At 36.7% G+C, this 25842-nt stretch overlaps 1 protein-coding gene across 4 annotated transcripts in view; it reads right to left on the reverse strand.

Annotated features, from left to right (window-relative positions):
• LOC136042022 (facilitated trehalose transporter Tret1-like) overlaps nucleotides 1-25561 on the reverse strand; it is a 67296-nt gene extending 41735 nt beyond the window's left edge. For 2 of the 4 annotated variants that reach the window (XM_065726872.1, XM_065726869.1), the window contains exons 1-2: nucleotides 25476-25561; nucleotides 587-865 (exon numbers count right to left, since the gene is read on the reverse strand). In XM_065726872.1, coding sequence (XP_065582944.1) covers nucleotides 587-757 — 171 coding nt within the window. In that variant the 5' untranslated portion in view covers nucleotides 758-865; nucleotides 25476-25561. Of the gene's footprint in view, nucleotides 1-586; nucleotides 866-8089; nucleotides 8215-25462 lie in introns of those variants that run through there. The other 2 variants (XM_065726871.1, XM_065726870.1) reach the window with 2 other exon arrangements.
• Nucleotides 25562-25842: the final 281 nt, after the last annotated feature.

Raw genomic sequence — 25842 nt, forward strand, 5'->3', positions numbered from 1 at the left:
CCCCTAAATCCACTCATTCTTAAAGAGCAAATATATTTCTGCTGCTTTCTTCTTAAATGTAAAATAAATTCAAGAAACTTAACATTACCCACAGACGGAATAGGAGTTTCCTATACACAAAGTTGTAGAAGAAGTTCATAATCACATTTCTTTAAAAAAAAAAGTGCAATAGTTGTAGTTATTACTGCAGGGAGTCTAAAAGAGAATAGAGAAATTAGATCACAGAATAATCAACATATTTTTTTCCCAACTTTCCAAATAATTGGGTCACAGGTGTAGTTCATCAAATCCAGGCGCTGATTTTATATTCTCGACAGCTTCTTAAAGTTCTGGCATAAAAGGCTTGAACATGATACATGTAAAAATAAGTTAAACTTTTATGGGAATCTTATCTAATGTAGGAAAAAAAGTTCAGTTCAATCGTGAGCAAGTAACAAAATAAAATTTGGCTTTGTTACGATTTGAAGCACAAATGGCCTAAAGAAAAAATATACACCGACAAAGAAAACAGAAAATAAGAGAAAGCACAGAAAGAGAAAGGTTAGAAATGAAGAAAATTATGCTCAGAAACTAAAAAATGGTAAACCTGTGATAATGTAATATCTGAGATCTTCTTCTCTTTCATGACTACGCTGTTCGACTCTATGACATAATCTTGGCTTTCGAGGCATCCCAAATTTTCACTATCAACCAAGTTGGAGGTGTCTTCACTTTCCCTGGAAATTTGCCATGACATGATCTTTCCAATCCACGACATTGTTAGTATTTATGAAATGGATGTAATCACAAAAAGCAGACTTTTTCTTCGTGTTGAAGTAGTATACGACCGTAGAGGCTTCTAGAGTCCTTTAAGGTCACCCTATGCCTAGAAAAAAATTTAGCTTAGAATTATATCGACTATTTATGCAATTATTGTGTTTGTTTCAATAACGGATGCAAAAATATCAATAATTCAAAATCTTTTATTTTTTTTTCTCTTGTAAGAAATATTAGTTTTTTTGGGGTCATTCTATCTGTTCCATGTTTGGTACATTTGTTCCATTGCTCCATTGATACATTTTTTTCCATACTTCTCTTCTGTTCCATTTGTTCCATCTTTGGCAATATCATGGAAAGGTGGTTGATTTTCGAGCTATACAATGAGCCATTTTGGGACTAAATAAAAAAAACAAGTTTTTCAACTGAAAGTGGGAGGCAACATTAAAACTAAAAACGAACAGAAATTATTCTGTCTATGAAGGGGGATACCCACTCCTCAGTCCTTTGCTATTTACGCTAAAGCTTTTTATGACCTTTTTTAAAAAAGCTTCTTATTCAAAATGAAATGACCTTTGAGTTTCAGGAGCCGACCTCAAAGAATTGGGACAAAAACTCCAGCTTTACCGTATAGACCAAGGGATTGAGTAGGGGGCAGCCTCCCTCGTATATGAAATAATTTCTGTTCGTTCGAACTTCCAGTGTTGCTCCTTACTTTCAGTTGAAAATACTTTTTCCTTCTATATAATCATAAAGAGGCACAGTGGACAAAACGGAAATGAAGCTTTTATTTATAAGGTTGCCTAAAATGGAGCAAATGGCCATAAATATGTAGCCAAGTATGTTTTAGAAAAGAGAACTGACCCAAATTTGAAGGATAACTTTCAGAGAATAGTTTTACATTCTGCTGTTGGATACTTTCTATGGTTTTATCTTTTTATTCAAACCTTTATACAGAAAAAAACAGAACTGTTCCTACTTATTACTGATATCCAACATTTAACCCTGTCCAATTTCCTCTATGTGGTTGACAATTACTTTTAATCCATCCTATGTGGTGGTTGTGTTCATTATATTTACTTTGGGACCATAACTTAATTGTTCTTCAATTCTGAATCCGGTCATTGCTATTACATATCAAATATAGTTTTCATGATCATGATCATGCTATGAATAGTTCTCCTTAAAGTAACAAAAAGGTAGCCTTGAGCATTCTAGGGCTCTTATAACGCCTTTCTATCTTACGAAATCAAGAGCGTGAACTATAATAATCATCATCATATGGACACCATTTTTCCTCTGTCTCTTCTTTCAATTTTCCTATTTGTTTTCCTTCATATTGAACATTTAATCTCTTGATTGACGATGGTTTCATGAATCTCCTGGCAGTGATGTGGGTACTTTTTTCTACTTTGAGCCTGCTGTAATGATAATCATTCTCTTCTATTGTATAAGCTATAAAGTTTATTCTCATTTTATATGAATCACGAGTGTTTACCTTTCTTGTATTTTCTCTGAATGTACGAGGTGTGGTAGAAAAGTAAGTTTTTATTGAGTTCAAACATCAATGTTATCCTCTTCAAACTAGTTCCCTTGGGCAACTATACACCGATGGAGACGTTGTCCCAGCTCTTCGTAGAAGTGCTGGAAGTCTTCTACTGGTTTGGTCTTCAGCATGTCTGTTACAGTGTTTTGGATGGTTTCTAAAGTCCTCAAATGAAGGTCTTTGAGGGCGATTTCCAGTTTAGGAAAAAGGAGGAAGACACAGTGACCTAGGCCAAGGGAATAAAGGGCATGGGGAACTATGGGAATGCTTTTTGAGGTTAAAAATTACGTTATGGAAAGAGCAATGTCTCTGCAATGTCTAGTCTCACGCGAATGACCCTTTTTTAGATCCTTTAAAGAATCGCTCTATAAAACAATTGGTTAACAGTTTGTCCTAAAGGCCGAATTCCTAAAACAGGAGAAAAAAGAGGAAGTCACAGTGACTGAGATCAGGGGAATAAAGGGGATAGGGAAGTACGGGAATGCCTTTTGAGGTTAAAGTTACGCTATGGAGAGAGCAGTGTGACATCGGGCGTTGTGGTGATGGAGCAATCATTTCTCTGCAATGTCTAGTCTCACAAGAATGACCCTTTTTCGGATCCTTTAAAGAACGGCTTTATAAAACAATTGGCGGACAGTTTATCCTAAAGGAACCAATTCTTTGTGGACAATTCCCATTCTGTTAACAAAAAAAAAGAAAAAAAAGTAGGGGAAATCAGCATTTGTTTGATCTTCAATTTACTCATTTGAGCTTTCTTTAATCGACGAAAGTCTGGAGTGTGCCACTCCATACTTTGGCTCTTAGTATCAGGGCTGGATTAAAAAAAATCCACGATTCGTCACCGTAACTTACTTAAGACAAGACACAGGCTATTCAGCCCAACTCAGCATCAAAAAGCTGCTGGACCAAATGTTTCCATTGGGTTCTGTCTTCTGTGAGTGGTATAATAAACTCTAGCCTCGCCTTGTCCCAACTGAGACCATACTTCTAGAATCCCCGAAGCGGTTTGTCATCCTTTCTATCGACGTTATGCCAAGATTTCATCTGGCCATCTGTTTTTTTTTCATGAGGAAACGGGAGCTTTTACTAGTACCTAGCGTGTCAGGGTCTCTTCAAGGCGTCTCATTTCTTGACCAAGCCACTTGAAACGTCTTTTCTTGATCATGATGGAAAAGTCACGCTTTTATCTGCATACTTTCAACAGCTGTTGGTTACTGATCCTTTGCACCAGCCATATGTTGGTAACGGCCCGTAGACATTTACTGTCAAAAGTATCAAGATGACTCTCTTCCTCCGCCTTTAGGGGCCAGGTCTCACATCCACACAACAAAATTGAACGCACACATGCTGCGTATATCCTGAGCTCTGTCTCAATGGTTGATTTCCCTTCTGGTCCAAAGTGGTTTGCAAAGCTGGTCAAAAGACGAACCAAGCTTCGCTAATCCAGCCCTGAATCGCACTCGTAGGTATTTGAACTTTCCACCCTCTCAACGAGTTCTCCACCGAGGCATATAAAAGTGTTCTCTTTGATTGAAAGATACTTTCTTTTGGGGACACTGATCGCGAGTCCTGTCTCACTAGCTGTATTCGCTACCCTTTCTATCATATTTTGCGCTTTCTGGCCAGAGTTTGCAAGTAGAGTACCATCCTCTGCATATTCAATGTCAGCAATTGTTTCTTATTCTGAAAAGGCAACACCTCATCTTCTTTCAACACTTTTTCCATAATCGAACCCATAATATAGTTGAAAGGAATTGATGATGCTGGGCATCCTTGACGGACCCCATATACTGTTTCAAATATTTCCCTTAGCTCACCATATATTCGTACGTTACTCAGGGTGTTCTCATAGCATGCTCTTAGCAGTTCGACTATTTTTACTGGAACACCGTCTTTGAGCATTATTTGCCTTAGCAAGGGCCGTAATATTGAGTCAAGTGCAGCAATGAAGACAGGAAAGACTGCAAAGGTATCAAATCCGTGAATGAAACGTTGGTGACGAAGAAGTCCCGGATTAAAGACATGGTCTACAGACCCTCTTCCAGGACAAAAACCTGTCTAGTTCTTTCTTGTCCATTGCTGCTGCTCTTTTCCGAACCGACTCACTAAAACAATTGCAAGTATCTTTCCAAGTATGCCTTTTAGAGAGACTCCTTGGTAATTTTTATAGTGTCCTTCATCTTCTTCATTGAATATGGAGATTACAGTTGCGTATAGTACAGTCCAGGATCCCACACTTTACTAAGTGGTTTGCTAGGGCTACAATGAGCACTGGACTTGCTTTGTATATTTCTGCCGATAGGGAGTCCTCGTCCCCGGCTTTATATTTTTTAAATGCTTCACGGCGTTTCTGACTACCCAATCGAAGGTAGAGATACATCGCACGAATACTGCTTAACAACTGATGGAGCTACTGTTTGCATGTTTTGGCTGGAGTTGACGGAGAAAGTTTGTGGTATAGCCTGTATAGCCTCTCCTATTTAACAGATCCTTGAAATGTTCTTTCCATCGGTTCATTCTTTCTAGTTGCCCTGTGATTATATTCCAATCTGATCTTTTCACATTTTCTGTTGTGGGTATTCCTTTTCTTTTTTAAGTTCAGCTCTCTGAGGATCTTATATTGTTTACGGGTCTCATTTCTAGCTGAAGCCTCTTCTAGGTCTGTGGCCAGCTTTGACCAGTAGACATTTTCATCTCCCCATGCCAGCTTATGAGCTTTCTTGTGGATCTCTCTGAATACTGTCTTGTTCAATGCATGATTCTTTTCATCTTGGACAGTGAGCGTTTCGGCGGTGAACCACTTTTTAATGTCTTTTGTTCTCTTTCTAAGGAATTGAGCAGCTTCATCTTGCATAATATACTTGATCTTAGACCATGTTCTCTCTATGACTCCCCTTCTGGATTCTTATTTTCTTGTTGTGCGTGTTCCAGGGCTAGAAAGCGGTTCTTTAACTCGATGTTAAACTCAGCCCGGACTTTTAGGATTTCGAGTTTCTCAGTGTCATATGTAGGGATAGTCTAGCTTTCTTACGGTTTGATAGCTTCAATGTAGCGACCGGAAGGAAATGGTCTGAGCCGTTCTTTGACCCAGTGTCGGCTCCTCTGAACGCTTGACAATTGACTTTTGATGATTTCCATTTCTGGTGTATTAATATGTAATTGGTCTGAGCAAAGGTATGGCCGTCTCAGGATATCCATATGAATATGTATACATTCTTGTGCTGAAAGAAAGTGGTCATTATAGATAGGTTATTATGGATTGCAAGCTGAAGTAGGCGGGTGCCATTAGGACATCGAGCGCCACGTTCATGCGGTCCAATGGTAGCATGTTCGGAAGGGTCCACTTGGGAGCCAGTTCTGGCGTTAAAGTCTCCTCCAAGCAATAGCTGATCTCGTTTTGGGCACCTATCCATTATATTCGGCAACTGGTCGTAACAAAATATTTTTTCTGCAGGTCAGGTGAGTCACGAATAGGTACATAGGCAACTATAATTGTGATATTGAAGGTTTGCCCAAGCATCATGACCCTCGCAATACTGTTTGATATCAGCTCCCATTCGAGTACAGCTGGCGTAGCCTTTCCCACAAGAGGAATCCAACCCCATATAGACTGGATTCATCACTGGATCCAGGGTTGTAGAGATGGGATTTCTTGCCAGTTGTTAATGATCTTTTGCTCTGGTCAATAACCCTCGTTTCTGTTATGCACAAAATATCCAACCTATAAAGTTGAAATTCTGCAGCAGTGAGAGCCTGCATTAAGTCACGCTTCACAGAACACATGTTCCAGGCCACCATCTTTAGACTTTCTTTGAGTAATGTCACTGATGCAGGACCGGCTAGCTGATTTTTCACCAAGGTCACCGGTTTCCTTGGTGCGTCGCCTACCAGGAACGCCGTAGCAGTTTGATCTCTTTTGGTCCAACTTTTTCCTGATGTTTCCTGGCAATTTGGTTGACCGACAGTTCTCCAGGCCTTTGGTCACTCTATTGCATTAGCACCCGATGAACTAGAGGTAGGCAGTTCGTGGGAAGGTCCACCCTTCCACGACTTTGAGGTGCACTTAGGAACATCCCTGTTGGAAGATAGAGACAGGGCAGGACACCAGTACCCAGGAACATGGCCTACACTCCCAACCCTAGCCACAAATATGGCCTGCACAAGATCCAACCTGTCTTCAAAGGGTTAGAGGTGATTCATCACCTGTGCTTACATAGCTAAGGAAATCTTTCTCATTAGCGATCTTGTCCAGAAGATCAAGACACTTTTTTTCGCATGTCCTAAAGTCGAATTCCGAGGCTTTTCGGTAGCATTTGGCACAGACCTGTTGCATGTACAAACGTTCACTCAAAATTTGATGGACGGTAAATATAATTTAATTGTTCACTCATCATTTGTAGTGTTAAACGATGGTCTGATCTCACAAGAGTTTTCGCACGTTCATTGTCTTCATCAATTTTAAATGTCGAAGGCCTCCCTGAACGTTGTTTACCTTCAACAGTTTCTCTACCTTCCAAAAACGCTTTGCACCAGAAACAACTTTAGTTAGGGATAAAAATATCCTGTCCTTAGGCCCATTTTAACTTTCCAAACGTTACAACTGCCGATTCTCAAGCTTAACACAAAATTTACAACACAACGTTGCTTGAAAGTCCGATTTTCCATGTTGCATGACACACAACAAAAACACAACTTCATAAATTACAGTCTCAAAAATCACATAGATAACAGAGGGAGTAGGCTACACACTTGAACTGAGCTATGAGAGGGTTCTTCTGCACGTGCTCTCTCAAGGACTACAGCAAAGGGCTTCCAAATCGTTTGCATTATCGCCAGCTTTGCTACTTTTCTATTGCAGCTCGTATTCTATCCTCAGAATTCCCACTTTTTTTTTCTTTCATTTCAGTTCATCTTGATTATTCAAAGAACTTGTAAAACATTCCTAATATTCTTTCCATATATTAAAGACACACTTCAAGAATACTTTTAATTCGGTCCTTTGATTGCTGTTAATCGTCATTTTATTGTCGTTACATTAAGTTTCGTTTGCTGAATTTTTATCCCATCTGTTTTCTTATATAATCTTATTTGAGGATCGCCAATTATTTATCTTATTATTCCCGTCAGACATCTATGAAAATTGAGTAATTATTACAGTAGGTAAAATAAAATCACTCGTATACCTTTCAAGGTAAATTAATAACAATGTTTAAGAAAGAAATAGTATATTTTAATATTACATTACAAAATAGAACATCATTTCACTCCTACTCAATAAATTTAGAGCAATCATTATAGCTTGAACAAAGGACTTAAACTCTTTCATTTTTCTTTTTCTTTTTTTTTTGGGGGGGGGGGTAAACTGGTGTTCCTCCTTGTTTGAATCTTCCTATGCTTGGATAAACATGGCTTTCCAAAAAATTGCTATAGTACACACCTGAAATTTATATGGTTTTCCCCCAGTACAAACTCTCATAAGTATAGTTAAATTTGGATTTTGAGAGAACCTGTTGTTACATATATTATAGTGGAATGGATTTTCTCCTCCATGAGCCTTTGTTCAGGATTGTTCATCCTGAGTCTTTGATTTGCATTGTTTTAGATATGCCATTTAGACTGCTAAAAAAAAATTATAGAGGTCGTTAGTGCATTGGCTTCAACTTCATTCTTCTGAATCTTTGAGAAAAGATATCTCCATTTAAAATGTTTTGAAATTTGGTATTAAACAGTTCTATTCTTTAATTTGACAGGCTGTTACCCGCGTTTGAGATGTTGCAATATTCATACATTGCCTCATATGTATCTTCAAAAGTCGTCGTTAGATCGAATACTGCTAGGAAGTGGAATAGGCTTGATTTCACCAAGAAAATAACTGGTTTTATTATAAATGTGTTCAAGCGTGGATGGACAATCTAAAAATATATGAATCTAGTTAGTTAAATGAAGTACTTTGCAGGCCTATACTAGTTTAAGATGTCAGACCATTGTATCTAGATCACTATAGTATGACAGATAATTTATCTGGAATTCTAAAAACTATTGCTATTATATTTGATTTGTTGTTGATGGCTATGATAGATAGATGTCTGATAACTGGACGTGTAAGCTTAAGCTTAATTGTTAATTTAGCCAGTTAAATTTAGTAAACTGCATATATTAGCGTAAGATTTCTTACGGTTTATTCTAATTTGACCCAGTTCCAGTTCCAAAAATTGTAGGGAGGTATATGGACTAATAAGAAGTCCTTTCACCTCTTTGACTTCTTCTTCAGAAAAACTAGCTACTGGAAGCGCTATTCTCCTCCAGTCTGCAAACAATGAATATATGGAATTATGAACAATAATACACTGTTATTGATTGTGGGAAGTGTGGGTACCTGAGCTACCTGTCCCCAGCAGTTTAAGGCCACTAGGCCGGCCGGTACCAATATGGCTCTTCCTGCTCATTCCTGCTCTCTTCTGCACAATCAAAACCTGGATAAATCACGTCCTTTTGTAAATTGACTTCTTCAATCTTTAATCTTTATTAAAACAATATTGCTCTTCTTTAAGGTATCAATTGCTGCCTTGAATATCTCACGATCAATTTCCCAAGGCAGGTTAGAAGCCAGGATAGCTGTATAAGTATTTGGAATCTTAGCCAAGGAGCAGAAACGCTTAAGAGCAACAGTCTCCTCACTCTGAGCCTGGCAATCAAATAATATATGCTGGATTGTTTCCTCTGCTGAAAAGCAGATTCGGCATAAAGGGAAATGATGTAGCTTCCAATTAAATAACAAGCTATTTAGAAGTAGGGCACCTGATTTCAGCCGGTAATATAGTACTGTATTTAATCTTGTATGAAATGGAGATAACATTAATTTACTGTGATTACCTTTGGATCTTCGCCTGATAATATCTCGTGAATTGAGGTCAAAGGAAGGACTAGGAAATAACATGGAAGCCTTTGCTGCTAGAGAATCAGCCATATCATTATATTTGATGCCTTTATGACTAGGAATATGTTGAAAATAAACTTCATTTTCTTTGATCTCAAGATTAAAAAGCTGTCTTCTAATATTATATAAATCCTTGTCATTGGCAATTCTATTAATATTTTGGATCAATAGTAATGCTGATTTAGAGTCGGAGAGACAGAGTATATTTTCAGATTCCATGTTATAATTTATAAGTGCATCCAAGGCCAGGCGAATGGCACATAGTTAAGCAGACAAGATAGAAGATCCCAATGGGAGAGGAGAATAGATGTTCAAATTCAGGGATGGGATACATCCTCCTGCTCCAGCACTTTCCCTCTGGACAGATCCATCTGTATATATTATTCTGTAGTTGGGGTAAGCCTTTGAGGTGTGTTAAGCCAAAATAGTCTGGCTCTCATAATTAGGAATCAAATCTTTACTAATGGACATAAGTTCTACTTGACAGCTTGGAGGACTCATTTCCCATGGGGGGGACTCAGTAAAGGGATATGCATAAAGCGAATGTTGATTCCAGTTTGGGACCTCCAGTTGAAACTGATTCCATGATGAATGGGCAATGGGATAGGCTGACTTTTCAGCAAAGGTACGCGCATATACAGCATGCTTGGCTCCATAAGCCTGGATTTGCGAGAAATATTTTATCCTTAGACTGGATGCTCTTTCACTTAGGGACACCAATCCCGACAGTATTGTTAACTTTGACAGAGGAGTATGCTTATGCACACCCAAAGCTATTCGAATAGCAGAATTTTGTAAAGATTCAAGGATTTTGAATGAGGATGGAGGACGAGCTGAAAAAATTTGAATCCCATATTCTATATTTGAACGAATATATAAGTTGTGAAAATCCAAAATAATTTTTGGGTGAAATCCCCACTTACTTCCAGCAAGTCTCTTTAGAATACAAAGTCTCTGAATAATCAGAGATTTCAAAGAATTAATATGTTCATGCCACTGCATTTTAGAATCCATTAATAAACCAAGTAACTTCACTGAATTGAAATATGGGATCTCCCTTGAGAAAATTGTCAGTGGATTAGGAGGATCTGCAGTACCATTAGTAAATATAATGGCTTTAGTTTTGCTGATTGAGATTGGAAAGCCAAATGCTAAAGAGAATCTCTAGACTAAACTTATATCCTGTTGAATAAGGCTTTGAAGAAGGCCAATATCCTTTCCCGACTTCCAAATAATCAAATCATCTGCATAAAGGCCAAATGATGCATGAGATACATGAAATTCAGAAACATACAAGTTGAATAGAAGAGGGCTCAATATTGCACCTTGGGGAAGTCCTCTTGTAATGGGACAGTGCTCACCTCTAGACTGATTTACTTGAACGTAAAAATATCTATCAGTTAGAAAAGACTTTATAAAACTTATATAAAAGAATACGGGAAGTCAAGATTTATTAGGATTTCCAATAATTTATTGTGAACTACGTTTCCATAGGCATCCGACCAGTCAAACAGAACAGCCATTGTGACATGTCTTATTTTAAGAGTTACAAACATCAATTTCTAGCCGGTTAATGTTGTCTAAAGGGCTATGTCCTTTTCTGAACTGTTTGTTCACTAGGAAAGAGATTGTTGACTTCAGCAAACCACTCAATTCTTGATAAGACAAGCCTTTCCAGAACTTTACTAAAGGAAGGTAATACCGATGTAGGATGGTGAGACGTAAGATCACTACATGAACAAGAAAGTTTTAGAGCTGGAAATACCTGAGCAATCTTCCAAGCATCTGGGAACTTTTGACTTGACCAAATAAGATTATAAAGACTTAAGAGGGCTGTATGAACCACCTTTGGGGACTCGAGAATCCACTTCAAATAAATACCATCATAACCTGGGGAAGACTTGATGTTAAGAGAATTAAGTGCTACACAAAATTCATCTTGGGAAAAAGATTTCATCAGAGTACCCTTATAAGAACAGGTAATAAGGAGATTACAAAAAGGAGGTCGGATGGGATGAAAATCTGAGCAATCATTTTTAAAAATATCAGTAAACAGATCTGCCTTCTTTTTATCTGAGACAATTGGAAAACCATCCTGAATGATATCATATCTACGGTCATCATTAGGCTGCTTTCCACTATTTAGTTGGCTAATGAAATTGTGGACCTTTGAAATTGGGGTTCTAAAACTGATACTTGAGCTGAAATTCAGCCATGTACTCTGTTTAGCTCTCCTACAAAGTAGTTTCACCTCAGCACATGACTGCTTATAAGAGATTGCTCTTGACTGAGATTGGTGCTTTTGAAACATTTTACAAGCCTTTCTTTTTGCCAGAACTGCAACCCTACACTCGTCGTTCCACCAACTTTCGGGTCTTTTAGAGCCATTGTAAAAATGCACCCTAGTCATTGGAATTGCCAATTTAGCTGACTCTAGCAGGATGGATCTCAAATTAGACTCAATGGCATTAATATCAGAATTAGAAGAAACAAAGGAAAAATCTACTTCATTTAATATCTCATGAAAAGGGGACCAATTACCTTTGGAGTTAATAAATGTAGGGACGTAGGGTTTCGGAGTGTAGTATAAATCTTGAAATGATGTAAGAATTGCACAATGATCAGATTGAAGAGACAACACCTTTACCATCTGAACTAGATCATAATATGAAGAAGGACCTAGAAGCAAATCTATAGTTGAGAAAGAGTTAGAAGAAATATTATACCTGGTCTGAAAGTCAAATGGAGTGAAAATCAAGGTGTCTGGAAATTTGGACAATATGTACTCTATTCCTCTTCCTGCTTTGTTGGTACCTGCTGATTGTTCCAAGAGAGGACTATGGACATTAAAATCACCAAAAATAAAGGTATTATTACCTGATAATTCTGCTTCCAAGATACTTTGGATGTCCTTACTCCCACATGGATTATAAAAGGATTTTATGGCAAGATGGTTACCATTGGCTAAGGTAATTATTATACCTACAACATCTATTTCATCCCTGTAGATAGTTAAGGGTTGAGGGGAGTGTTGGATTGAAACATAAACAAAGATTGCAACACCCTCTCCCTTTCTGTTAGTTGATCTATCTTTCCTGTAGCACTTGTACCCAGGCATTTTGATTTTCTTGTACTGATGAAGATTAGTCTCTTGTAGACAAATAATCCCAATTCTATTATCATTTGCAAATTGGATAAGATCAGCAAGTTAATTTGAATTTAAAGAGACGCAATTCCATTGTAGGATCTGCAGCTTAGCTAACATAGGAAGAGTTGAATAGGTGACATGCTTTATACTTTGAGAGAATGGATGATAATTCTGTTCCTATTTCACTGAAAATAGAATTGGAAAAGTAGTGTTCTGCAATTTCTTTTGTTATACTGGCTTTTTTATCTTTAGCCATATTTGATTGTAAGATTAGGTCCACTGATGCAACATATTTAATTAAATTAGTAATATGAGGTCCAACTCTATCTTACATAGTGATGGCTTGAGTAGAAATATTAGGAAAAGCTGTCACTCTTTCAGACCAAGATTTAAGATTAGCTCTAGGATTGTTGAGGATTGGACTAGCTTCAGCCACCTTGGGATGCTCCTTAGCCAATAGAGGGTAAGAAGTCTCAGTAGGAGGCATGAGTGCCTGATTTTGGTCATTCTTATGGACCTGTAGCCAGGGTTTTTGAGGAAGGGCCAAATTCACTTCCTTGGGCTCATTAATTCTTGGACCTGATGGTACTTTGGAGAGCTTGGCCAGCTCCATTGCAGCTATAGGGAAAGGGACATTTTCTAGGGGCTATAAAGGGGCTAATTGACTAGAATTATTTCTGGCCAAGCAATAAAAAAAAAATGTAAGTTAGTGACATGTAAGTACAAAGATATTCTTCTTAAAGAAGATTGTTCTTAATCATGGTTCATCATGTCTAATCATTCTTGACTAGGCCTATATTTAACTCATTGGGAATGAAAAATGTTTACTTGACTATAGTTAGTTCTGACCATGTAATAAAAAAATGTAGGTCAGAGACATGCAAGTGCAATGACATTTTTTTAAATAATAAATATTCTCTTATTGTATAAAATTCGTGAAATCTTCTTTTTTTGGTGCATACAAGTATGGCTAACAGTTCTCAATTAGGACTCACCATGTCTGATCATGAATGACTAAACTTAACCCTTTGACTATGAAAACCAATTATTTGATTGTAGTAATTTCTAACTATGCAATAAAATGTATGTCAGTGACATGTAAATGCAATGGCATTTAAAAAAAAAGAAAAGTGTGTTCCTGTTAATGTTTATTTCGTTCATTATGAAAATAGGGTTAGATTATTATAATTATTTCTAGTCATGTAATAAAAAAATGTAGGTCAGTTCAGTCATGATAAAATTTAAGTCATGATGTAAAAAAATGCCATAAAAATTGATAGTTCTGTTTCAATTCCAAATATCATATTTCTAACGTGATTTTTTTTTTGGAAGAGAGGGGGGGGGGGGGTATTTTTTGGAGCAGGTGAAACTAAAAACTATGTTCAGAATTAAAAACAGATGGGATTTACCAAAATAGCAAGTTTTGTTGAAAATTGCATCCCAATATATATTTAAATGCTGATGTTAAAATAGCAAGGACTCTGTTTGTAAAAACTAAAAACGATATTAAGAAATGAAACTAAATGATATTTCCACAAGAGCAAGCTCTGTTGAAAGCTTCATCCCAATCATAAAACATAAAAGGGCTAGGTGGGGAATCCCTGTTTGTAAAAAACCAAAGAGATGTTCAGAATTGAAAATATGATTGTTCTAAAAATTGATAGTCCTGTTTCAATTCCAAAGATGATATTTGTAACGTGATTTTTTTTTTGGCAGACAAGGGGGGATATTTTTGGAGAAGGGGAAACTAAAAACTATGTTCAGAATTAAAAACAGATGAGATTTATCTAAATAGCAAGCTTTGTTGAAAATTTCATCCAGATAGATCCTTAAATCCTAATATAAAAATGGCGAAGAGGAAATCCCTGTTTGTAAAAGCTAAATACGATATTAAGAAATGAAACTAAATTATATTTCCACATGAGCTAGCTGTGTTGAAAGTTTCATCCCAATTCTAAGACATAAAAGGGCTGGGTAGGGAATCTCTGTTTGTAAAAAAAACAAAGAGATATTCAGAATTGAAAATAAATTTACCTCAACAGCTAGCTTCATTTATAGTTTCATTCCAATCCTAAACTATAAAAAGGGTGAAAGGGGAACCCCAAATTGTAAAAACTCAAAACGCTGTTTAAAACTAAAAATAAATAAGATTTGTCTCAAGAGCTAGCTTCAATAAAGGTTTCAGCAAATAGACCCGATTGGCCCCCATTCCCTGAGGGGGCTAGAAGAGCCAGGAAACATTGAGTTCAGGAGAGGAAAATTCCAGAAACTCTAACCACGCAATAAACTTATATGAAAAAGCAAAAGAATACTTCTCAAACAAAAGGAGTAGCAAGATCTTTAATTCCTTTCACTCAGAAAATAAATGAAATTCAAATATTTTGCTAGAGCCTCGAGTTAAAGGATGTGAATTATATATATTAGCACAAGATGTTTTATGATTGTATCTAAGCCACAATAATGTGACAGATGTGCCATGTGAAATATCTAAAACTGTTATTGACAAGTCGGATTTGATAAAATGATGGCTATGAATATGATCTAAAGAATGTGTATTGTGATATAGAGTTACCTTATTTCCCAAGATTTAGATCTAAGTTTTTTCAACACTTTAATAGAGTACTAATGAGAGCAGAAAACATTTTATTAATTTAGATATTGGTTTTATTGTAGCTCTGATTTCCTTCATTTTTATTACTGAACAATTTGAACACGGAAATGTCTGCAACAAAAGTGTCAGATCAGTTAAACGATTCATATAAAATCTCATTAGACATACTAAAAAGGGATTTACAACAGCTATGATTTGTTTAATGTATTTTGTGAAATCTTCTTATGACTTTTTAGTTCACCAAAGTGTTGTTAATTGTTCTTAATCATTTATCATTTTTAAGATGGTTTGATTATGATTCATCGCGTCTGATCATGTTTGATTAAACTATAATTATGAAAAACGGCTAATTGACTAGAATTATTTCTGGCCAAGCAATAAAAAAAAATGTAAGTTAGTGACATGTAAGTGCAAAGATATTCTTCTTAAAGAAGATTGTTCTTAATTATGGTTCATCATGTCTAAACATTCTTGACTAGGCCTATATTTAACTCATTGGGAATGAAAAATGTTTACTTGACTATAATTAGTTCTGACCATGTAATAAAAAAATGTAGGTCAGAGACATGCAAGTGCAATGACATTTTTTTAAATAATAAATATTCTCTTATTGTATAAAATTCGTGAAATCTTCTTTTTTTTTGGTGCATCCAAGTATGGCTAACAGTTCTCAATTAGGACTCACCATGTCTGATCATGAATGACTAAACTTAACCCTTTGATTATGAAAACCAATTATTTGATTGTAGTAATTTCTAACTATGCAATAAAATATATGTCAGTGACATGTAAATGCAATGGCATTTAAAAAAAAGAAAAGTGTGTTCCTGTTAATGTTTATTTCGTTCATTATGAAAATCGGTTAGATTATTATAATTATTTCTAGCCATGTAATAAAAAAAATGTAGGTCAGTTCAGTCATGATAAAATTTAAGTCATGATGTAAAAAAATGCCATAAAAATTGATAGTTCTATTTCAATTCCAAATATCATATTTCTAACGTGATTTTTTTTGGAAGAGAGGGGGGGGGTATTTTTTGGAGCAGGGGAAACTAAAAACTATGTTCAGAATTAAAAACAGATGGGATTTACCAAAATAGCAAGTTTTGTTGAATATTGCATCCCAATATATATTTAAATGTTGATGTTAAAATAGCAAGGACTCTGTTTGTAAAAACTAAAAACGATATTAAGAAATGAAACTAAATGATATTTCCACAAGAGCAAGCTCTGTTGAAAGCTTCATCCCAATCATAAAACATAAAAGGGCTAGGTGGGGAATCCCTGTTTGTAAAAAACCAAAGAGATGTTCAGAATTGAAAATATGATAGTTCTAAAAATTGATAGTCCTGTTTCAATTCCAAAGATGATATTTGTAACGTGATTTTTTTTTGGCAGAGAGGGGGGGGGGGGATATTTTTGGAGAAGAAGAAACTAAAAACTATGTTCAGAATTAAAAACAGATGAGATTTACCTAAATAGCAAGCTTTGTTGAAAATTTCATCCAGATAGATCCTTAAATCCTGATATAAAAATGGCGAAGAGGAAATCCCTGTTTGTAAAAGCTAAATACGATATTAAGAAATGAAACTAAATTATATTTCCACAAGAGCTAGCTGTGTTGAAAGTTTCGTCCCAATTCTAAGACATAAAAGGGCTGGGTGGGGAATCTCTGTTTGTAAAAAAACAAAGAGATATTCAGAATTGAAAATAAATTTACCTCAACAGCTAGCTTCATTTATAGTTTCATTTCAATCCTAAACTAAAAAAGGGGGAAAGGGGAACCCCAAATTGTAAAAACTCAAAACGCTGTTTAAAACTAAAAATAAATAAGATTTGTCTCAAGAGCTAGCTTCAATAAAGGTTTCAGCAAATAGACCCTTCCAATCTTAAGATGCAAATATGATTAGTTGAGAATCCCCATTTGTAATAGATAAAAACAATGTTCAAAAATGAAAATAATTGAGATTTGCCCAAAGGGCTAGCTTTGTTGAAAAGTTTCATTTCTATGGGTCCTTTTAATCGAAAGATACACGGAATGGCATTTGGGGGATCCCTATTTGTCAAAATCTTAAAATAGTAATACCAGGGGAGCTAAAAGTTGTGGATCAAGGTAACTCGTAAAGTTCATTGTCCATCCAACAATATATGAATGGGCGTGGTCCTAACCCATATTACCTCAACATCACAGCTATCTGAGGGAATATCCCATGGTTGTCAATTCAAAGGAGCAAAGGAAAATACACCAATCATTATCATTGATTAGTTACTACTCCCCTCCTTGGAAACTCTTCCTTGGTTGAAAAATGCCTCCCAAGTAAAATACCCCCCCCCCCCCCATGGAAACGCCACTCCAAACAATTCCATCCTTGCTGAGCGATCCCCCAGAAGATGTTTGCGGACAATTATACGTACAAAAATTCCCTTAATTTCACTTTAGAAGAGACTTATTGTTTATTTAGTTTCTAATCTTTTATTAAATCATACTAGAAACCCCCCTGCCCTCTCATGGAAATTTTTCCTATTAATCCCCTTAATGCAAAATTTCTTCTGAGGAAAATCTTTTGAGGCAGATTTTTCTTGTGGAAAATACACCTCAAATGCAAAATCTTCCAAACAATTCTAACCATACAGAAAATTTTTCCATGGACAATTTTCCCAAAACATCTCCACATGTAAAACTGAGTTGCCAAAGAACAATTAAGACAAATTAAAAAATTTCATTTATGAATTCTGGCAAATTTCCCCCTAAAACTTCCATCCCCATCAAAATTTTACATGTGCGTAATCCTCCCTCCCCCCCCCCCCCGAAAAAAATCTCTACATTTCCCAATAGCAAACACTATTTATAAATAGTAGCCAAATTCAATGCTTATAGCCTTTCTCCATGACCTATGGGGTCATGTTATCCCCAAAGGAATAATTATTGGACCTTTCAACTATCATGAACAAAATAGAGGTATCACAATTTTGATCAGATTTCTTTGGGGAAAAAGGGGCGTGGTGAGGGGTTAGTTATCCTCCAATCTAGTTTGTCACTTAAAAAGGGCATTAAAACTTTTAATTTCAGTTAAAGTGAGCCCTTTCCCAATTTTGTTGGACCATTGGTTTAATACAATCATCCCTGAGACATAAAACAAAAAATAACATGCATCCACAATCTTCCTTCTGGCTAAAATACTAAATTCCACATTTTAGCAGATAGGAACTTTTGTATTTATGCTTAATTTACTTCATAAAAGAGCATTAAGGCTAATATGAATGCATGCATATACATTTTATTAGTATATATTCAAACTAACAACAATTGTATTGAGCAAGACAAATAGGCAAACAACACAAAATTTTTAAACAACCGATAATTAAATTTTACTTGGTGTTGAAAAGTCCAAGATCTTTTTAGTTTTAACTGCTGGTCACATATTCTTGGCTTTTAGGTGCATTCTGGTTTTGAATTTTGTCTTCTGTCTTTTGTTACATTGGTATTTCATAAGCACTTGTTAAATTCTTACATATACAAGATTGGCTGTAAATTAAACCAGTACAAAAAGCAAAATTACAGTTTTTTTAATAAAACAGCAGCACACATCACAATTATTTTTCAACTTCTTGTTTCTCAAAGCAAAATTAAAAAACACAGAAGTCTATCATGAATCACGCCCATATCTTCTGAAATTTTCAGGCACAGAAAATCAGGTTGCAACTGTAGGGAAGTGATTTGTTTTTCAAAATAATTTCTTTTCATGAAAAATAGCATAGATCCCCTAGTTACAAAGATCATTTTGCTTGTGAACAGGTTGACCTATGTAGGACAGCCTTAAGTACCTTCTGTCATTGTTACACATAATTTTTATCTTCTTCAGAATTATAACTGCTTCAGTTTTGTTTGAGAGACTATCCCTAGTGGCTTCCATAACAAGTGACTATCTCTAAATTATAACATGTAGTTTTTTATCATTATTGCTTGTTTTTTCCTCAACTCTCACATAAAGAGGCAGTAGCAATGCAGGACATTGTTTGGGCACTTGGTAAAAGGTATTTGATAACCATTTTTCCTTATACAGCTGTGAAACTGTAGCAACAAGAGCAAGAAAGGTATCACTGCTTATAGTGTAGACATAGTGGAATGACAGACTTACAAAGTTTAAAGCAAATGACAGAGCTCTAGTGGTCATCCACTTATTTTGAGTTAAAACAGAAAGGAAATCAACCACCAAAAAGAGATTTATCACTATGATAAAGGAGAGGCACATAAGATTAAAAAAGAGGCAAATTAATTTTTATTGCTAATTTTAATCACTATGGAATCCGTCCAGAATGAAGCAGACCTTGGTCTGCTGACCACGTGCCACTGGATATGGGGGAATCCCCTAACTAAACGCTCCACGTAAAGGGTGGCCTTGACCTCACAAGGTGGGTGGAGTCCACCCCAGGGACCTTCAATAGTTAGACTCCTCTAGCAAATCAGGTCCCAGGCCTAGGGTTGGTTGGGCTTGCGACCCTCCACCCAAACCTAATTGCAACAAATAGCCTTGGATGATTGATCTTCTTTTTACCCTTCAAGACTTCAGCATGTCCCTGGACCGAAATTTGACCATTGTTTGAACCTTATTGACCAAGGTGGTCTTTGCCTGGCCACCTGGAATGTTCTGACCCTTAACTTCCCTGGAGCAAAATCAATGCTTGCAGTAGAACTCAAGTGTTTTGGTGTGGCTGTAGCAGGTGCAACTGAAGCTCGCCTTATAGGAAACGACTCTGAAGACATTGTTGAAGGCTATCACCTCTTCTGGTCAGGTGATCAGAGAACCAAAACTAATGGAGTCGCACTTGCGCTAGACTCTCGGACCAGGAGGTGCCTCCTTTCTTACAAGCAAATATCAGACAGGATACTAACAGCACAAACATGGAAAATGGACCATCATTGTCTGCTAGGCCCCAATAAACCAAGCCTCAGTTGAGATGAAAGATCGTTTTTACACCCAGCTGTCTAGCATCCTAGCAAAAGTATCCCCTCATGATGTTTTAACCCTTCTTGGCAACTTCAACAGCACTGTCAAAGATACAGACAGTGTTTGGAATAATGTTCTAGGACCTGTAACACCTGACTACTTGAACAACAATGGGCTAAGGCTCCTTCAGCTGTGCAACATGCATGATCTCGTGATCACCAATACCCTTTTTCAAAGGAAAGAAGTTCACAAATATACCTGGTATAACAATGACAGACAAACAAAAAAGATGTTAGACTATATAATTGTTCCTCTATAACTAATTGCCAAACTTACAGAAGTGCAGAATTGGGAAACACCAACCACAGGCTTATCGTCTCTAGCCTTAGACTATGCTTGAAAGCCCAGAAAAGTGACCACCATCCTCCCAAATTAGACCTGAACAATCTTGCAAACTCCAACACGCGCCAGGTCTATGCTGTATCCCATCTCAAACCATTTTGACTGTCTTGGTCAAGTTTTGGGATCTGAAGAAGCATGGCAACTATTCAAGGACAGCATATTGCTTTCTGCCAAAAGTACTATTGGTCGTCTGAAGCCCAGAAAAAAGTCCTGGATATCGCAGAAAACTCAACATATTATTGAACAGTGTCATATAGCATGCCTAGCAAAGGACATGGTTACTTACAGACATCTAAACAGCATAAGAAATAAATTCCTCTACAGAGACAGAAAGCTGTTCACCCAGAAAAAGGCCGCTGATCTCAAGGAGGCCGCCAGAAAGGGTGACACATGTGCTCTATACAATCACCTTTGGGATCTTTCAGATGGAAAGCCATCCTCCCTAGGCTCTATCATATCCAATGATGGAAATATTATAACTGACGAGAGTGCTCAACTGTCTGCCTGGAGGGATCACTTCTCTTCACTTCTAACCCTGGACTGTGTTAGCCAACCCAACCCTTGACCTTCTTCAAGTTGCATCCAACACCCCTGAGGCCCCGTGTACAAGTGTGCACCACCCTTTCACCTCTACAGAAATCTTGAAATCTCTGAAATGGATGAAAAACAACTGAGCCCCAGGAGTCTGCAGTATCCCTGCAGAACTGCTGAAATATGGTGAGGCAGCAACCCTTCTTTGGCTTCAAGTACTGTTTTCCATAGTATTTTGTACAGAATAGATTCCAAATGACTGGCGAGTGGGCATCATTCTGCCTCTCTGGAAATGGAAAGGAAGTCGCAGAATCTGCTCCAACTATCATGGCATCAAACTCCTCTCTGTGCCCAGGAAGCTCTTTGTTATGACCCTCCTGGACCACTGTACCACTTTCCTCAGAAGCCAACAAAGAATCCAACAGGCAGGCTTCATGCCAGGAAGGTCCACCATGGAGCAAATATTTGCAATGTGGCAGCTGATAGAAAAGACTCAAGAATTTCAACAAAAAGCACATGTTGCCTTTGTGGATTTCAAGACTGCTTTTGATTCTGTTGACCAGCAATCACTCTGGCTCATACTGAAAACAATGGGACTACGAGTGAAGTACTGCAACCTTTTTGAGCTGCTCCACAAAGGGACTTAGAGCTGCATGCAAGTCAATGACACACGGCTCATCTTTTAAAATCAATACTGGAGTCTGTCAGGGTTGTGCTGCTGCCCCAGAACTATTTATTTGTGTCATCAACTACATTATGACTCGGACCATAAAATGCCTCCAGTTTGGGGTTGCATTATGGTGAGAGTACTTTCAGATGCTGACTATGCTGATGACCTTGCTGTTGTCTCTGATTCACCGTTGAAGCTCACAGAAGCCCTACAAATTCTTGCTAATGAAGCCTTAAAGATAGGGCTGTCAATTAATTGGTAGAAGACAGAAGTGATGTTTGTTGAATCCTGTAACTTGCAGCATCCCCCGCCAGTCCTAATGGTTTGTGACAAACCAGCTGAGATTGTTGAGGAATTTACATACCTTGGCTCTATCCTCTCAAATAACAGATCAATCCTTAAAGATCTAATGTTGCCAAATTGCCAAAGCCTCAGCAGTAGTGGGGAGACTAAGTACCCTTTGGAGGAAACCTTCTATCAGCCATAGGACCAAGATGCACATATACAATGCTTTGGTGGGATCTGTGATTCTTTATGGGGCCAAACCTTGGCCAGCTACTCAGTCTGTGCTTAGCACCATAAATATAGCCCAAACAAAACATCTTTGCCACATTGAAGGACTATGCTGGCACAATTTTGTTAACAACAAGAACCTCCTGGCATTAACTGCTCAAATGCCCTTCTCAGTCCAACTTGCCCAATGAACACTACATTGGTATGGACATCTCCTTCACATGCACCCCAACACTCCCTTATGAACAATTTTGACTTTGATCCCATGCTGCATGGCAGGAAACGCCCAAGAGGTTGTCCCCTAACCAGATGGATTGACACAACAGGTGCCTTCTTAGTCATGGCAAACATTCAGGAGGAGATTTATGGGGTTTGATCCCCTACCCCACCCCAAAATAAAAATTGTACTTTGGGTTTGTACCTAGTTGAAAATGTTTGTCAAATATTCAAAATGTTTGTACCAAGAACCTTAATTCCAACTTTTAGATTCCAAGGCTATGTGGAAGGTAAGGCAGTATTTTCTAGGTTTAGACTCTAGCTTAAAGCATGCACCCAAAGTTTAGATCTGCTGTTGACTATCAGTGCACTTAAAATTATGAGTGCTGTATGTGGTTAAAATATTAAAGCTAATCATATACTTGTTAAGAAAATTTGATGGGGAAGCAATCAACTTTCTATAGTCATTTAATTATTGAAGTGGTGATTAGGCTGCTTTTTTTGGCATTTTAGAAAAATAGAGATTGGTTTTTTGATTGTCCCATTTTACTACAGTATGACACAATGTGAATGTAGCACCAAGACCCTGCTTTTTATCTGCCTTTTTGGTGAAATTTTCACTAGGTTAATAATTTGTCATTGAAAATTCATAATGTGGTCTTTATTTTGATAAGCAATTAAACATAAAAAATATATTCAATATTTCTGATTTATAGAATAAATATCAAGCAATAAAAGCTACATTTTTAAAATCAGAAGACAATCAGACTTCAGTTAATATATGAATAAAACTGAAACAGTGAAATATTATATACATCAAAATAGGATACTTGGTTTTTCCAAAAAGAGTTTGTGTTAGGTGGCATAAGTCTATAAGCTAATAAGGCCAAGTGTTTGATCTTAAATAATTCTAATAACAACCATATTGATGCATTAAGTTTTTAGCTATTCACTGACAGTCTATAGCCTATATAATTTGTCTTAATTCCTATTTGGTAACAAAATGCAAGGGTTTGGGTTTTATATAATTTTGCTTAATTACATACAGTTTTATACCCTAACTGTCTGACTACAGGGTATCTTAGCCTACCCTATCAACAAAGTTGGGTATGAACAGAAACATTAAAAAGTACGAGTATGATCACTGTGGTAGCAAAACATTTTATGTCCAACTGAATTGAGGCAAATAAATGCTTGTGGACTAAATGACTTCCAAAAAAAGATTTATAATCAATTAGAAAGTTTGAAAACAATGTTTTAACCTTTCTTTAAAATTAAAAAATTACAGAAAAAAAGTTTCATCTTCAAGGGTCCAAAAAGGGCTTAAAATTAAACTCCTCCAAATTTAGCCTATCATCACTTTTAATCTTAAGTTTTGTATATAGCCTAGGCTAGACTAGGGCTATAGGCCTAATAGGGAAGGGGGTGACTGTCAATTGTCATAGATATGACTTTAGACATTGTAGAGCATAAAAATTTAAAGGAGCAACTCTTTTTGTTGGTAAAGCTTTAGCTTTGTCACAAGCTATCTAAACAGGGAACTATTATGCAAAGTAGCATAGTTTCTATACTATAGCATTTAGAAATGCTAATTCTAGAAACAAATCCATTTTTTAGCTTTCTAAAATCTCTCTTCAACAAACTAAAAATGCATAAAGTTGGCAGGGTTTTGAAGTTGAGGGAAATGTTAGGGTTGTACAATAGGAATGAAATTATATTTTAAATACTAACTCTAGTTATTAGTGGTAATTTCTGTATAGTAGGAAGTCAAAAATTAAGTAAAAAACTCACACATCCATTAATGTTAATATCCAAGATTGTTTACTTTCACTTTTGAGTTTAAACTAGCCAGCTGTATCTGCACAAAAAAAAAATCTGATTTTGCTTACAGATAACATTACTATGAGCAAAGTGTATTAGTCCATGAGCCCTGCAGGCAGCAGGGCAAGGTCTGTGTTCTGATCAACTAACAATTCAACCAATCAGAATACAGACCTTGCCCTGCTGCCCAAACCACTAAAGGACTAATACACTTTGCTCTATAGTAGGAATCTGTAAGCAAAATCAAATGTTTGATTTGTGCAGATACAGCTAACTAGTTTAAACTTGAAAGTGAACAATCTTGAATATTAACATTAATGGATATGTGAGTCTTTTACTTATATTTCAACTTCCTACCTTACAGAAATTACCAGTTATAAATGGAATTAGTAGGCTATTTAAAATATAATTTGGGTAAAATTCTAGTTGATTCACTTTTGGCTCTCTTGGAAAGGGGTTAGGTTAGGAAAACAAAACTTTCAGGAATGAGTCTAAAGGCTAAAGTGTGTCCAGGGGAGGTATTTTGAAGTACCCACCTCTACTCCTTCTCCCTCTAGAGGGCCCTGACCTTTAAAAATATGTGTGTTACAAAAGTAAAACCTTGCAAAATTGATCTTCTGCTTGAATGAAGTACAACAAAATTGTTTTTAGCCTCACAACTTTGCTCAAACCCAATTTATAAGGTTTTTAAGATATACAAATACATTTCCTAAATTATTGATATGGCTCAGAATTCTACTCAAATAACAGGAATTGCATTTTAAGAACTAAATACAGAGAAAAGGCAAATGGTAACTGAAAATTAAGGTAAAATGTTGCTTTGTCAAAATTTCAATAGGTAATAGACCTGTCATGTAGGTGAACTTCAGGGCCCTCTAGAGAGAGGAGTGGAGGTGGATACTTCAAAGTACCTTCCTGTGACATACTTAGGCCTTTAGACCTATCCTTGAAAGTTTCATTTTCCTAACCTAACCCCTTCCTAAGATAGCAAAAAGTGAATCAACTAGAATTTTCCCTATAATCTGTACAGCCCCAACTTTTCCCTTGGCTTCAAAACCCTGCCCACTTTACACATTTTTAGTTTACCCCATGGAAGAGGGTCAACCAGAAATGAATGTGCCATAGGCCTAGTATGGAAGCTATGCTGCTTTGCAGCACAGTTTCCAGTTTAGACAGGTTGTGACAAAATTGAAGCTTCTCCTTTTTGTCTAATAGTGTTTCCTTCAGGAGAGCCCCTCTCCTCTGGTGTTACCATATCCAGGAATGATTTTCAGGCCTATTGCCCATACAAGACCTACTAGCCAAATGCTAAAGAGAATGGTCTCAGGTTTCTAAATATATTTAGATGATGAAAAGATTAACATCATATTCCTACAGCAATTGTGCTTTCTGTACTATTACGCCTCTTGAATTTAAATGCCTCAGCTGCTTCTGTACCCGTCTGTCAGGGTGCGTTTGTTTACTTGTCCGATTACTAATCTTATTAATCCAAGCGAATATTGAGACATATATGACGTCAGAGGTTAGTCAGATTATCCCCTCAAACGCCCAGGATTACTTGTCCGTGGGCTGGCAAGAAAGGACGAATCTTAAAACAGTTATGCTAGACTAATCACATGTATTTAAGTCATAAGCCTACGTTTTCAATTTTTCAAAATACTCGCCTAAACTAAACATTCCTTGTCCAGAATGTAATTAATGATGATTAATCATCGAAAAACGTCACTAAGCCCCGCCTCTTA

This window comes from Artemia franciscana, unplaced genomic scaffold (assembly GCF_032884065.1).
Source record: "Artemia franciscana unplaced genomic scaffold, ASM3288406v1 PGA_scaffold_56, whole genome shotgun sequence".
Taxonomy (NCBI): domain Eukaryota; kingdom Metazoa; phylum Arthropoda; class Branchiopoda; order Anostraca; family Artemiidae; genus Artemia; species Artemia franciscana.